General features: G+C 47.4%; 2 protein-coding genes across 2 annotated transcripts in view; one reads left to right on the top strand and one right to left on the bottom strand.

Annotated features, from left to right (window-relative positions):
• LOC140917533 (uncharacterized) overlaps positions 1–15,367 on the bottom strand; it is a 204,297-nt gene that overhangs the window by 125,354 nt on the left and 63,576 nt on the right. The gene's annotated exons all lie outside the window — the stretch shown is intronic.
• Positions 879–10,967, top strand: RPS4X (ribosomal protein S4 X-linked). The gene is made up of 7 exons (XM_073360599.1): positions 879–958; positions 1,582–1,659; positions 2,243–2,423; positions 3,581–3,678; positions 6,411–6,582; positions 8,612–8,769; positions 10,800–10,967. The coding sequence occupies exons 1-7, from the start codon at positions 956–958 to the stop codon at positions 10,899–10,901; spliced, it is 792 nt and encodes a 263-aa protein (XP_073216700.1). The 5' UTR covers positions 879–955; the 3' UTR covers positions 10,902–10,967.

Below are 15,367 nucleotides of genomic sequence, written 5' to 3' on the forward strand. Positions count from 1 at the left end.
CTGAAACCCTTAGGAACAGCATCTTCAGCACCCCCACTGCCTACACCTGACCGTTGTGTTTTCCCTAAAAATTGAAAAGAATTATAAATACAGCCTCCCCGGGAAAGCACAATACCGTCTGCCACTCATGGCGCTCCCAGCCCGAGCCAGGGCACAGACCACCTACCCCAGGTGAGGCGCAAGGGAGGACTGTACCCCTCCCCATGGTGAGTGCTCCCTGGGTGTCCTCCATCCCTCCTGCAGGCCAGCATGGCAGCCGCGCTCTGGCTCTGCCCCTGCAAGTGAATGAGGCGCTGGCTATGCCCCTCCCCAGCACAGGACGGAGGCAGTGGGGCGGCCAAGGTTGGGAAGGGGCTGGGACCCCGCTCCCAGCAGCACCTTCAGTAGCTGCCCCGCTCGGCTGTGGCTCCCAGCGCCCCCCGGCAGGCTGACTGGCACACTCGCCCAGCTCCAGCCCCACTCGCTGGGCGGCCACCCACCTGCACCCAGAGCCTGGCTGCCCACAGGGGAGCTCTATGGATGAACTTTGAACCCACTTTTAACTTTTAGACGCCCCTAGAACGCCGGCACCCCAGGCACCTGCCTACAGTGCTAATCGGAAACCCCACCCTGCCTAGGGAGAGGAGACACCCTGATCTACAGCAAAATAACCCCTCTCCCTGGGGACTGTCTCTGGGGGCTGCCGGGGCTGGCCCTGTTGGGGCTTGGAGGAAGGTAGTTGCCCAACAGCCCACGGGAGACTCCCCAACGCACGCTGCGCCCACATGTCAGCCAGGGGCTCTCTGCGGCAGCTTGGAGTCTGGCGGCGCGGCCGCACTGAAGCCTCCCCGCCGGCAGAGGGCGCTATCCGGCGCTCGCGCTTAGCCAGGCTTGTCCTAGCCGGGCCGCGGTCCAGCCGGCCGGATATCCGTGGCTAGGCGGAAGTGGGCGGCCCTTTCCTCGGCAGAGCGCAGCCATGGTGAGTACGCGGCCCGGTCTCCGGCCCCGCCATCCGTCTCCATCCGTCGCCTGCCGCGGCCCCGGCGCCGCCTCCCGGCCGGGGCGAGAGAGCCCCGCCGTATGGGGCCGGGGGGAGCCGGGCCTGAGCCGCGCCCCGGCCCCGGCCCCGGCCCCAGCCCCAGCCCCAGAGATCCCCGCGGGGCCGAGCCGAGCCGAGCCGGGCCGGGCCTCAAGGCGGGAGGGAGGAAGGAATAGCGGCTTCCCCGAGCTCCTGCCGCGGCTGGCGCCGCCCGGCCGCCGAGGGGCCCGGGGAGTGGGGAGGACGGGCCCGAGCAGCTGGCGTGGCTCCGGCGCGCACGCAGCGTTAAGGGAGCTCGTAGGGAAGCAGGCCGGGTGCGCGCAGGGTAACGCGGCGAGGGGTGTGCGCGGTATTGCACGGGAGCTTTAATCCGTGCAGTCTCGCAGCTACTGAGGCGGCCAATTCAGAAGGGGGGTTGTGGGTGGTAACATGCGGAGGATGATACCGGGATACGTTTCTGCCTCAGAGCTCCCCAGTCTCTGTTAACAGCACCATAGGTTCTTAGGAACACCTGCCTAGTGAGCAGTTTAGTAGTGTCTTAATCCGTCTTTTTCCTACCCAAGGCTCGCGGTCCCAAGAAGCACCTGAAGCGTGTAGCAGCTCCAAAGCATTGGATGCTGGATAAATTGACAGGAGTGTTTGTAAGTATCCCTTTGTGAATTCTGCACCTCAAAATCAAAACAAAAATACCGGTTTCACAGCTGGAATATTTGTTTCCTTTTAATCTGCATGTATTTGGTTTAGTAGGTGATTGGGAGCTTCTGTGAGATTTCAGCCGTGTTGCTTCCACAAATCCTTGGCATAATTTGCCCACTGGTGGCAAGTAAGAAAATTCTCTTGGTTGGTGACCACTTGCTTAACTTGGCAAGGGTTATTCAGGGAGACTTAGAGTGGAGTTTGCAAGAGATGGAGGCCATTTACATTTGTGGGATGTATTAGTACAGTGCTTGTCACAGAATAACTCAAATGTTTAGACCCAGGGAGTGTTGTTGAGTATTCCCCTACTGCAGCTGTCTCTGGCAGATAAGGAGCAAGGCTGTCTGTGAGCCAGTGGGATCCAAACTTTATGAAGTTGTGAAGAAATCATAAGTCTAACCTAGTATTTATTGGGCACTTGCTATTTCTGTTTTGGAAGATGGGCTTTGCTGTTTGCTCATGTCATTGAACAACTGGCAGAAACTTTATTTTTCTTCTGCTTTTCTTGTTTTTTCTTCTGTTCTGTAGGCTCCCCGTCCATCAACAGGTCCTCACAAATTGAGGGAATGCCTTCCACTCATCATTTTCCTTAGGAACAGACTCAAGTATGCCCTGACAGGAGATGAGGTCAAGAAGATCTGCATGCAGAGGTTCATCAAGATTGATGGCAAAGTCCGCACTGACATCACCTATCCTGCTGGCTTCATGGGTGAGTGGAGACAAATCCTGGGAGAGGTGGTGAGGATTGGGGCAAATGCTCAGCTGCTTAAACTGTTGCATGGCCAAAAAATGAGCCTTTCATCACCATGCTGTGAAAGCCAGTGTTTGATCTTGGGGGTTACCCAACTGGATGGGGTGGCTGTTGCTGTGCAGCGCGGGTCAGGTTGGTTAACGTTTTAAGTGCACGTGTAACCAGAGGCCATAATTGGCCAAAACCAGCAATTGGTGCATTATTGACACACTTGCTCCTGATTCTGACAGTGAAGGTAGTTTCTGTGAACCTCAACATATTAATCTGAAGAGAGCAGCTAGCTGACTGTTCAGAACTGTTGGCTTGTGTTCCCAGTTGAACAAATTGCATAAAACTGCCCTTTTCTGAGCATGCTTGGGCTGATGCTGTGATTTGTGCTAAGAAATGTTATCACTGGCACATTTGCTGTTGCTACTTGGCAGTTTGGTAAAACAGAAAAGAAACCAAGTATAAGTAGTGAGATTCTTTTCATTATACCCAGTAAAGTCCAGTATTTTGTGAGGCTTGCAGTTGTACTGGGAAACCACTTCCAAACCATGTTGTTAGCCTTGCGTAATCATTGGACTCTGGCCATACTGGGTCAGACCAAAGGTTCATCCAGTCCAGTATCCTGTCTACCAACAGTGGCCAATGCGAGGTGCCCCCAGAGGGAGTGAACCTAACAGGTAATGATCAAGTGATCTCTCTCCTGCCATCCATCTCCACCCTCTGACAAACAGAGGCTAGGGACACTATTCTTTACCCAGTAGTTGCTCTGATTTAGTTTTAAATTGCGTACCGCCACTAGTATTAGCAACAAATATTTGCAACCCCTGAGTGGTCCTTTGCACCTGGAACTACTTTCCAACTTATCTGAGCTGAGTCTTGCGTAGCCCACTCTTCTAATTGTAGTCACTTGCCGCATAGGCTGGTAGCAATTTAGGAGTGAGGCCTTATGTCGACATGGCTGACCCACTGTACAGAGTTTTTATATACTCCATGGTGCTGTATAAATGAGAACTCCTCACTGATGATGGAACCTCTAGTGTGAATGCTACTGAATGGGATAGCTTTCAAGCTATGATAAAGGCCTAAGAACCTGGAAACTCCTAATGAATGTATTTGTTTGAAACCAGATGTCATCAGCATTGAGAAGACAGGTGAGCACTTCCGTCTGGTATACGACACCAAGGGTCGTTTTGCAGTTCACCGCATCACAGCTGAAGAAGCCAAGGTGAGCCCCTCTCTCTGGCAGTGTTTGGGAATGTTTTGTTTGCTTTGGAACTTGGTGCAGCCAGTGGAGTGGCTGGGTTTTGCTGCACGTATCAAAACTGCCGTGTGCATGAATCTAAAAGTTGGTGTCAGTCCTACTGCCTTGAGAGAGAATCTGGGCCATTCGGTGTACTAGGTGCAGTCTACATGGGATTAAAGGGGAAATGGTGAGGGCTTACGTAGTCTCCATACACAGAAGGGTGCAGCTGGCTGTCAGAATGTGGAGCTCTGTTTAAAACTTGTTTTATTACCTTGCTGTAAGCCTTCCCTGGAGCCGTTTCAGTGGGGTGCATGTGCAGCTGTTCATTGGGGTGTTTACAAAGTGCTTGTTGAAGCAGCAGAGTGCAAGTGGTCAAAATACAGTGGACTACAAGATTAGCTGTATTCCTTCTCTGTGCTAAAGTGAATCACTTTAGATGACATTAACTATCTGTTTCTTCACTGAAGACCTGTGGGCAAACATTCTCTTCAGTGCACTCCCAAATCGTTGTGCAGTGTGCTAGTCTCCCTGCATCTATGTTCAAACTAGCCCCTTCCTTCCAGAAGGCTCTAAGATGATGCTTTAGGCCAGGGGTGGTGAATATCTGGGCTGCCAGATGCTTTTCAATGGAACCCAAAATCTTTTTATTTACTACTTGTTGTTGGACTTTTTTTTTGTTTTCTCTGGAGTCAGGTCCTCGACTATATCTTGACAAGAAATTTGGACCTTGACAAAAAAAATAATTGACTATCCCTCCTTTAGGCCTTGTCTAAGCTAAAAACTTGAAGTAGTTTAACAAATTGCTTTTAAATAACTCGTTAATTTGATGCAACCTCCAAATATAGATTACTGTGACTTTTTAATCAGTTTAGTTTAAATTTGAGTACAGGTCTAGTACAGACACAGCCTTATTTTTACCAAATGCCCAAGGCAGAATTTTCTGGGTGCAGTAACTATTAAACCTGCCTGTAAGTTCCTTTGCTTTAGACAAACAATTATACACTGTCTGATCAAGTTCTAAGACTTGATCCCTGTTTTGCAACAGTAAAAATTGGAATTAATTGCTCAAAAGGCCTGTATCAATATTCCATATCTGGTGGTGCGTGAATTGTCACTTATTTTGGGAGGTTGGTATCTGTGGAAGAAATGGCCATTGGGTTGGGTCCTGGTCACTGGAGTAATCTCAAACTCACTAGTGATTTTATCTGTCTTTAAATTGGAAGCCGCAAGGATGTCTGAAAACTGCTGGCCTTATTTGTATGCAAAATTGGCTCTTGATGGACGGCATAGAGCACAGGAAGGGTAGTGCGAGCTGTAAAACAGAATGACTATTAACTGGATACAACTCAGCAAAGCTTCTCAAATTCAAATATGAAGTCAAAACCTTTGTACCAACTTACGGACAGACACTAAAATAATGGTTCTCCAACTCTTACATCCGAGAACTTACCTCAGTGTGGCTGTTTTTGTGATTACATGATGAGGTCCTGGCTTGCTTAAACGTTTTTTGTTTAGAAAACGATAAACATTTTTACTCGTAACTGCCAGCCCTGTGGTTTGGCTGGGTTAGTTCTGCCATACATGTGATCTCACTAGTAAACACCGTAGGCCAAATCACTTCCTCAGCGACACTTGTTCCTTTCCCTTTGTTGCCATATCATGTTGCACTGGTGTCCCTGGTGGGATAATTTGGTTTACAAAAGTGTCTCCTGTTGGTGGTACATGAGCAGGAAAGGTCTCAACTTGACTCCCAGATCCCAGGGGGAGATTTTAGGGCTGGTAGAGGAAAACCTCATTTTACTTGTAAACTCAGCAGTTTAGCTCTAAGGAGGGACAATGGACACACATTCACTGTGCTGTTTTTGGATATACTTCTGAGCAGAACCATGCTAAAATCTCTTCGTGGACACCTCTCCTCCCAATCTAGATCTTTTTGGAGCATTTGGGTTATCTAGAAAGTAAAATTAGGGTAGCGTTAAGAGAAGGTGAAAATAAACTTGCTTTGTAGCAGTGGGGATGGGTATGTACAGTACTCAATGCCTGACTGCTGTAATCTCCAGGCTACGCTGCAGTTTGATTCTCTCCTGTATTTGCTGCCCTCTCAGTTATGTTGTGACTCTCAAATTTGGTCACTGTTACATTTACACCACGGAGACATGAAGTAGCTATGTAGGGATCAGAGGTTAGAAAGCCATGAGACCACATGAAAGGGTTTTGGCAACTGCTCTTGGTCATGGGCCACAGTCTTGCAACCAACACTGGAAGCAAAAATATGGAAATCAGTTTCTCTTCTACTTGTCTGCCAGGTTCACAGTTCCCTTTGTAAGAGGCCTTCCTCTGGTGTCGGGAAGCACAGAACTCCAATCTGAAAAGACTCAAGTGCAGTGTAATTTGTGTTAAAAATGAACTTGGCCTCAAGCCATGTCTTTTGTTACTGAGCTGGAATGTCAGTGGACACCCAAGGCCAGCAGTGAGACAGTCATGGTGAAAGTACTGGAGATGAGGGAGAGTTGCTCCCTTTAACAGCCTCTTAGTAGGACACTTTGCTCTGGAGTGGAGCTTGGCCGCTGCCCTCGGCACATGGCTTATCGAGCAGTGCTGATACTATTTGTGCAGAGGTGGTACTTCATATGTTGTACCTAGGTCCTGTCCTGAACCATATAAGCTGTCGGTCTAGTCTGTTTGCATTCATTGCTGTTGGCTTGTGTTCACAGTACAAGCTGTGCAAGGTGAGGAAGATATTTGTGGGCACTAAAGGAATCCCTCACCTGGTGACCCATGATGCCCGTACCATCCGCTACCCAGATCCCCTCATCAAGGTGAATGACACTATCCAAATTGACCTTGAGACTGGCAAGATCACAGACTTCATCAAGTTTGACACAGGTATGTCCCTCCATCTCCTCCTGCACTCAGCTCTCTCCAAAATAGGAGAGCAGGGGTTCGGCTAAATGGGGTTATAGGATCCCCCCTTCAAAGGGAAGAAGCCATTAAGCTGAGCCCCACTGTCTGTGGGATCCAGTTTCATTAGATGCGCACAGAGTGGGCTTGGCGGTGCCAGAGCAGTTTCACAGTGCCATGTCCAAGTGTAACAGCAATACTGACTTCCTAGGTTTCGATCACTGTGCGCTATAACTGCTGGGGAACTTACAGAGTGAAAATTGGCACAGATCTAACATGCAGGCAGCAGCACCTGGGGTATATCACTTTGCCATTTGGGAATAAAATAGGCAACTCCCTTGGGCTAACTGTTGCCTGTTGTAAGGTGAGCATTTCATTCCAGGCATGGGATGGAATAGGAGTGGTAGGGAAATTTCTAGATTTCACTGCTCCTTCCTTGTGACACTCCAGATATAAGCTCTTCCAGTGCACATGGTTTATGATGTCTGGTGCTGTTTCAAATGAGGCACCTCTCTGAAATGTGGATTGCCAAAGACTGTCTTAAGGCAGGTCTGCATTTGAAACGCTGCATCGGCACAGACATAGCGCTGTCTGCACTGGTGTGTAGGTTGGTGTAACTAACTGCATTGCGGAGGGGTGTGGATTATACTTACAGGACGATGTAGTTATACTGAAGTAATTTTGTAGTGTAGACCAGGGCCAAATCTTAATTTCTCTTTCTCAGTAGGGTCTTCTCCATAGGCAGCGTAGGGGTTCGTGTTTCCAGGGCTGCTCTATAATGCTGGAGCGGGACTAGCAGAGGTCTGTTTCCCCCAAGGAGAGAAGGTGGTTCTCTAGTTGTCCTGGCAGAGGAGTTGCCCTCTGTGTGTGACCTGGGAGAGGAGTGGAGACTCTTCCTGGCTTTAGTCAGACTGAGTGCACAGAGGCTTGAGTGCGGGAAGTGGAAGAGCCCCAATGCCTGCACTTGAATCGCACTTTTGGTTGTAGACTGTTCTGCCTCCCCGCCCCCCCCCCCCCCCCCAAAAAAAAAAAAAAAGGCAGCACGATGTTTCCTCTTCCCTTGCCCAAACCGGAAGGGATGCCGCATCAACTGTGTGTGTTCCCTGCTGTAAACCCAAATGCATCACTGCTGTTGGGATAATCCCTTGCCCTGGTGTTGCATTTGTGTCTGTTATGGAGGGGCTGACAGTAACCCATTCACGTGACATCTTGTGCCGTGCTAAGGCAGTAACACGTGCAACGTTGTTGTGCAGTTATATGTAAATTCTTCTAAATGTGTGTTGCATGTTTGACATGCCACATCTCAACTTCAGTATTGATCAAGGCAGGAGCTAAAAGAAAGCCCTGATTTCTTTAACTGATTTCTTCATGTTGATCATCACTTCCAGTAGGACAGTGCTGTTGGGGTTGGAGAAACCTGAGTCATAGAAGTGAAACGCTTGGTCTCAAAAATAACACACTTGGAAAGAAACATTCCTTGTCTTGTCTTGATGGTCTCTAAATCGTGATGGTGCTGTGAGGGGCCCTCTGTACAGTGCAGTCCTTCGGATAGGAGGAGTGATATTATGACCAGTAGGAATAAAACTGAGCGGATGAAATATGACTGCACTGGAATAAAGCAGTGGAACACCAGCTTCTCACTGCAGCTGTTCACATTTGGTGTAAACTTAAACAGCTGCAGCTAGTGCCTCTGTCCATGGACTTGCATGGCCTGAGGTGGCCTCCCTTGTTGGACAGTCAGCCTGATTGTAGTAGGTCATCGGGTGCCAACACAACTAATCGGACCATGTGCCTTGTCTGGTCTTGTCTTTGTAGCATCTTAGTGTGACTGGTAGGGTTTCTGCTTGACCTCTGTACCAGGGCATTACCTTATTGCATCAGCATCAGACCAGACAATTGGTGCCCCATCTCTAGCAGTGGTCCACACAGGATACAAATGATCGTGTACATTGTCATAAAGGGCTTGGGGTTGATTCAGGTTTAGAGACTCACTAATGGCCTTCCTTCCATGTAGGTAACCTGTGTATGGTGACTGGTGGTGCTAACTTGGGCCGTATTGGTGTGATCACTAACCGGGAGAGACACCCAGGCTCGTTCGATGTGGTGCACGTGAAGGATGCCAATGGCAACAGCTTTGCCACCAGGCTCTCTAACATTTTTGTTATTGGCAAAGTAAGTGTGAGCTAATAGAACTTGTATTGCTTTCCTTCCCCGTGGCGTGGCTTGTGCTGAAGAGCCCCCTGCTGAATATATGCCTCACTTAGAGGGAATGGGTAAACAAAGCGCTAACTGCAAGAGAGACAGCTGTGTTCCCAAGCTAGTTCTGAGCTTGTTCTGTCTGAAGCTGCTGCTCCAACTGCTGTCTGTAGCAAAAGTTAAACATTGGCTGGGGCTGCCATCTGGCTTCACCCCATGTGTTCCCAACCTCCTACAGGCCGTGGCCTGTTCACATGGCTGCCCCCACACCCACGTTAGTTGTAATGCAAACCTTTTTGACCAAAACAGTCAAATTGCTTCATGAATGTACAGAAACCACTGTGCGCCTAATTGAAAAGTGGTGACCTCAGGGCACTGGCTGTGAACCATAAGCTGAGCACGTCCACTCATGCAGGCCATTTTCCCATGAACGTGTCCTGATGCTGTGGAATTTGAGAGCAGATTGTGGCTTCTGATCAGCTAGCAGAAGTCACTCTACAAAGCAACAAGGTGCTGTGCTGTGCTAATGGAAATCCACCTGCTCTTTACCATGTTGACCAGAAGGGACCCTGTGATGATCTAGCCCGCTCTCCAATGTAACGCACACAGGCCATAGAACTGCCCTGAAATAATTCCGTGTTTGAGCTACAGCAGATCATTTTAAAAACATCCAGTTTTGACTTTAAACCACCACTGATGGCAAAGCCACCGCACCCCCAATGGGTCCAATGGTTAATTACTCTCATGGGGTCCTGTACTGAAAGAGGTGACTGTTCGAGGCCTGAGACTGAAGTGGGTGCCCTCAGTAAGGCTGCAAAGGGGTCACAGGTGCAGTTACCCCAGGTACAGTGACTAGGTGGAGGACTAGTTGTGAACTGCCCCTTTAGTGGGTATTAAGTCATTAAAGGCTCCTGACCAAACAGCAAGCATTAGGAGCACCATCTCTGCTTATTGAATATTTTAAAAATAATTACATACAAGCAACTCATCATCTTTACTTCCAGTAGCAAGGAAAAGGAACAGATATTAGAATGTGCTTTGGACAAATTAGCCCAGCCATTAAGGGTCTGATTCTGCAAAGTGCTAAATGCCTTCAGCTCCCACTGATCTCGGTGGGAGAGGATGCCTGCCACTTACAGGCTTGGCCCATAAGAAAAAATATATATTTTAAATTGGGGCACTTTGCACCAATGCCACAGTACATGATGGGTAACAAATTCCTGCAGCAATGTTGCCTTTATGTTGTCAAAGAGCTATCTAGGAAAGAGGCAGGGATTCGGCTGCTGTTGCAAAATTCAGAGACCAAATGTGTCCCTGCTGTTACCCCACTGACCTATGGGACACCAGGCTGAATTTAGGCATGTGCCTAACCATGAGTTCTGTCACTCAGTAAACTCTGTGTGGCTATCCTGTTCAGTGGTGCTTGTTATGTCCTGCATGTAGGGGAAATGTTCCACTTGATCCTGTAATCTGTGTGTGAAATCTGCTGTGGGTTTGACTGAGGAGCTGGAACTAGGGCATGCACTGGCAGAGCAGCTGACTACCTGGACATTTCAGGTTTAACTTTACTTTGATCCCCATGATGGATTTCTTAGGAAAGACTAAGGTCTTGTCTAAACAAGGTTTTTTAAAACAGTTGAGTTAAACTGGTACAAATCTCTGTGTGGCTGCTCTTGTTTTGCTTTGAAGCATTTATTTCAGAGTAGCTTGAATCTGTTCCTAATAGACTTAAGATAAACTGAAATGAGTCTCCATGTAGCCTTTTGCACCTGTTTTAACTAAATCTGTTTTAAATCCAACTTTAACACAAAGTTGCACCACTAAATTTAACAAGGCCTTAGAAGCTGCTGCCAAGAGAGCAGAATTTACTTCTCGAGAGGGAGGTTCTACTCGGCATGGAATAACAAGGGGAGGGAAAGGGGGGTGTAGTCTGGAGTTGGAGAAAGCACCGATACTATGAAGGTTGCTTAATTGTACTGTGTTGTGATTCTCTCCTCTTGCTTTAGGGTAACAAGCCATGGATCTCCCTGCCCCGTGGAAAGGGAATCCGTCTGACCATTGCTGAAGAGAGAGACAAGAGACTGGCAGCCAAACAGAGCAGCAGTTAAACCCTCAAAAGTGGACAAACAGCAGGCCATTTCCTTTGTCAAATAAAATTGTTAGCAACTATAAAACACTGCCTTTTTCCCCACCCTCTGAACACCGGTTCTTGCAGTCCTATGGCTCTGATAAGCTAGCAGTGTACTGCAGGCTACCAAATCACGGGACTCTGGTCACTCTTAAATACTAGGTCACATGTAAAAGGAAGCTGTGGGCTACTAAATTGTCCCTTTTTTAAAAACAAATAAATTTGAACGTAAAGTTGCGGGGCGAGGGGGACTCCTTGTTACTGGGGTCTTATGAAGACGGGCCAGTTGTGAGAAGGCTTCTTCACAAAGCCACAGCCCTCTAATGCTTTTCCCCTTAGAGCAAGGGCTCTCAAACTGGGGTTGTGACCCCTCTGGGTCACGAGGTTATGGGGGGGCGGGGAGTCATGAGCTCTCAGCCTCAACCTCCAAACCTTGCTTCACCTGCAGCATTTATAATAGTGTGAAATATTAAAAAGTGTTTTTAATTTATAAGGGGGGTGTTGCACTCAGAGGGTTGCAGTGTGAAAGGGTTCACCAGTGCAAAAGTTTGAGAACCATTGTCTGCTGTTTCCCAACAAAATTAAACCAAAAATGGGTTGTCGTTTTTTGTATATCTGCACAACAGCATCATCTTCTAGTATAGACAGATCTTCAGAGACAAAGCCAGAGAGAAGGGTTTATGACCAAGCTGCTACTAGCTCATGTTCTCGTAGTTTAAGATGTTACAAATGTACATCATTTTCTCTGACCCTGGCCCAGCCTGGATCATGGATTGCTGCTGCTCCACCCTATTGATATGGTACATCTGAGTTGACTGAAGACAGGAAGGCCTCTTATGCTAACACAGTAGAACCTCAGAGTTAAAAAAAAAAAAAAAAAAAGATTTGACAAAGTAAGGAAATGGTTTCTGTGCTTTTCGTTTAAAGTAAGATGGTTAAAAGCCGCATTTTCTTCCTCTGAGTAATGTTTCTAAGTTGTATTAAGAACATTTGAAAGAACCAGATGTTTTGTTCAGTGTTATGAACAGGAAGCTTACAAGAAATGGAAACTTGGACAGATGACTAGGGAGGAGTATAAAAATATTGCTTGAGCATGCAGGGGTGTAATCAGGAAAGCCAAAACACACCTAGAGTTGCAGCTAGCAAGGGATGTGAAGGGTAACCAGAAGGGTTTCTACAGATATGTTAGTAACAAGAAAAAGGTCAGGGAAAGTATGGGACCCTTAATGAAGGGAAGGCAACCTAGTGACAGATAACGTGGAAGAAGCTGAAGCACTCAATGCTTTTTTTTTTTTTTGCCTCGGTCTTCACAGATAGGGTCAGCTCCCACACTGCTGTCCTGGGCAACACAGTATGGGGAGGAGGTGAGCAGACCTGTTGTGAAAGAGCAGGTTGACTATTTAGAAAAGCTGGACATGCACAAGTCCATGGGTCCAGATCTAATGCATCCAAGGGTGCTGAGGGAATTGGCTGATGTGATTGCAGAGCCATTGGCCATTATCTTTGAAAACTGGTGGTGATCGGGGGAGGTCCTGGATGATTGGAAAAAGGCAAATATAGTGCCCATCTCTAAAAGGGAAGAAGGAGAACCCGGGTAACTACAGACCGGTCGGCCTCACCTCAGTCCCTAGAAAAATCATGGAGCAGGTCCTCAAGGAAACAATTTTGAAGCACTTGGAGGAGAGGAAGGTGATCAGGAACAGTCCACGTGGATTCACCAAGGCAAGTCATGCCTGACCATCCTGATTGCCTTTTATGATGAGATAACTAGCTCTGTGGATATGGGGAAAGCAATGGATGTGATATATATTGAATTTAGCAAAGCTTTTGATAGGTTCTCCCACAGTATTCTTGCCAGCAAGGTAAAAAAGTATGGCTTGGATGAATGGACTATAAGATGGATAGAACATTGGCTAGATTGTTGGGCTCAGCAGGTAGTGATCAATGGCTCCATGTCTAGTTCGCAGCCAGTATCAAGCGGAGTGCCCCAGGGGTCAGTCCTGGGACTGGTTTTGTTCAACATCTTTATCAATGATCTGGATGATGGGATAGATTGCACCCTCAGCAAGTTAGCAGATGACACAAAGCTATGGGGAGAGGTAGATATGCTGGAGGGTAGGGGTAGGGTCCAGAGTGACCTAGACAAATTGGAAGATTGGGCCAAAAGAAATCTGATGAGGTTCAACAAGGACAAGTGCAGAGTGCTGCACTTAGGATGGAAGAATCCATGCACTGCTAAAGGCTGGGGAGCGACTGGCTAAATAACAGTTCTGCAGAAAAGGACCTGGGGATTTCAGTGGATGAGAAGCTGGATATGAGTCAGCAGTGTCTCCTTGTTACCAAGAAGGCTAAGGGCATATTGGGCTGCATTAGTAGGAGCATTGCCAGGAGTTCGAAGGAAGTGATTATTCCCCTCTGGCACTGGTGAGGCCACATCTGGAATATTGCTATGATGTCTTGGGTCACAGAAACCCCCTTGGGACTGCCATCTGATGTGCTGGAGCTACCTCTGAACCCGTTTTCCCTGGCAGCTTGGGATTTCAGTAGCTTGCCTGGTTGTTCCAGTCATGGTAGCCTGCTACAAACAGACCCAGGTCTGAAACATGGCCCCGAAAAGCTGTAGGCTTAACTGAAAAGAGCTTAAGAAGTGCTACTGTCTCCAATACCCAGTTCCCAATGGGATCCAAACCCCAAATAAATCTGCTTTTGTATAAAGTGTATACAGGATAAACTCATAATTGTTCACCCTCTATAACACTGATAGAGAGGTATGCACGGCTGTTTGCTCCCCCAGGAATTAATATTTGCTCTTGGTTAATAAGTAAAAAGTGATTTTATTAAATATGTAACTGGTTCTATGTAATGACAGACAGAACAAAGTAAATTACTAAGCAAAATAAAACATGCAAGTCTAAGCCTAATACAGTAAGAAACTAAATGCAGGTAAATCTCACCCTCAGAGATGTTTCAATATGCTTCTTTTACAGACTAGACTTCCTCCTAGTCTGGGTCTAGCAATCACTCACAACCCGCTGGTTGCTGTCCTTTGTTCCAGTTTCTTTCAGGCATCTCTTTGGGGTGGAGGGGCTATCTCTTGAGCCAGCTGAAGACAAAATGGAGGGGTCTCCCACGGGCTTATATAGTCTCTCTTGTGGCTGGAAACCCCTTTCCTCTGTGTAGAATCACAGCTACAAGATGGAGTTTTGGAGTCACATGGGCAAGTCATGTCCATGCATGACTCAGTTCTTTACAGGCAGATACCATTGCCTACATGTTAGTTTGAAGGTTCCCAGGAAAGCTCAGATGTGGATTGGTGTCTTTCAATGTTCACTGTTAAGTACTCCTAATTACTTGAATAACCCCTTCATACTACGTTGACCAAATCTGTTTTATGTGCTTCCTACAACAAACACTTTAAATACAAGCGTAGAGCCAACACACATAATTTCAGATATAAAAATGATATATGCATATGAATAGAATGAATACATTCAGTGGAACATAACCTTTGCAAAGATATGTTACATGGCATATGTAGCATAAAACATATTCTAGTTATGTCATATTTACATTCATAAGCATATTTCTATAAAGCATTATGGGGCGCAACGTCACAATTGCATCCAGTTTTGGGCCCCCACTACAAGAAGGATGTGGACAAATTGGAGAGAGTCCAGCGGAGGGCAACGAAAATGATTAGGGGGCTGGGGCACATGACTTATGAGGAGAGACCTAGGGAACTGGGCTTGTTTACTCTGCGGAAGAGAAGAATGAGAGGGGATTTGATAGTAGCCTCCAAAGAGGATGGAGCTCAGCTGATCTCAGTGGTGGCAGATGACACAACAAGGAGCAGTGGTCTCAAGTTGCAGTGGGGGAGGTTTAGGCTGGATATGAGGAAACACTATTTCACTAGGAGGGTGGTGAAGCACTGGAATGGGTTACCTAGGGAGGTGGTGGAATCTCCATCCTTAGAGGTTTTTAAGGCCTGGCTTGACAAAGCCCTGGCTGGGATGATTTAGTAGGGGACTGGTCCTGCTTTGAGCCGGGGGTTGGACTAGGTGACCTCCTGAGGTCTCTTCCAACCCTGATCTTCTATGGTTCTATGAACATTTCAGAGTTATGAACAGCTTCCATTCCTGAGGTGTTCATAACTGAGTTCTACTGTACTGTTCATGGGCTAGGGCTACACATGGCATCTAAATCATTCAGGGCTGGAGAGTTGCTAGTTCTCTAACTGCCTGGATCATGCAGCAGGGGAAGACCTGTAATTTCTAAAGTTCAACACTCCAGAAATCTTTTTGGGAAAATCCTTTCAGGGGCTTACTTATTAAGCAAAAAATGACAGGAGCCCTGTGAGTCCAGACGTTCATCCACAAATCACCGGGAAGGGATCAGAGTGGCTCAGCTCATTGTAGCCTTAAGAGCGGCAATTGGATGTGCCCCTGG

Source organism: Lepidochelys kempii, chromosome 9, assembly GCF_965140265.1.
Source record: "Lepidochelys kempii isolate rLepKem1 chromosome 9, rLepKem1.hap2, whole genome shotgun sequence".
NCBI classification, from domain to species: Eukaryota; Metazoa; Chordata; order Testudines; family Cheloniidae; genus Lepidochelys; species Lepidochelys kempii.

Coding starts and splice junctions, on each gene's coding strand:
- RPS4X (XM_073360599.1), top strand. Junction 3,679..6,410: donor TCACAGCTGAAGAAGCCAAG/GTGAGCCCCTCT, acceptor TTGTGTTCACAG/TACAAGCTGTGCAAGGTGAG. Junction 6,583..8,611: donor CTTCATCAAGTTTGACACAG/GTATGTCCCTCC, acceptor CCTTCCATGTAG/GTAACCTGTGTATGGTGACT.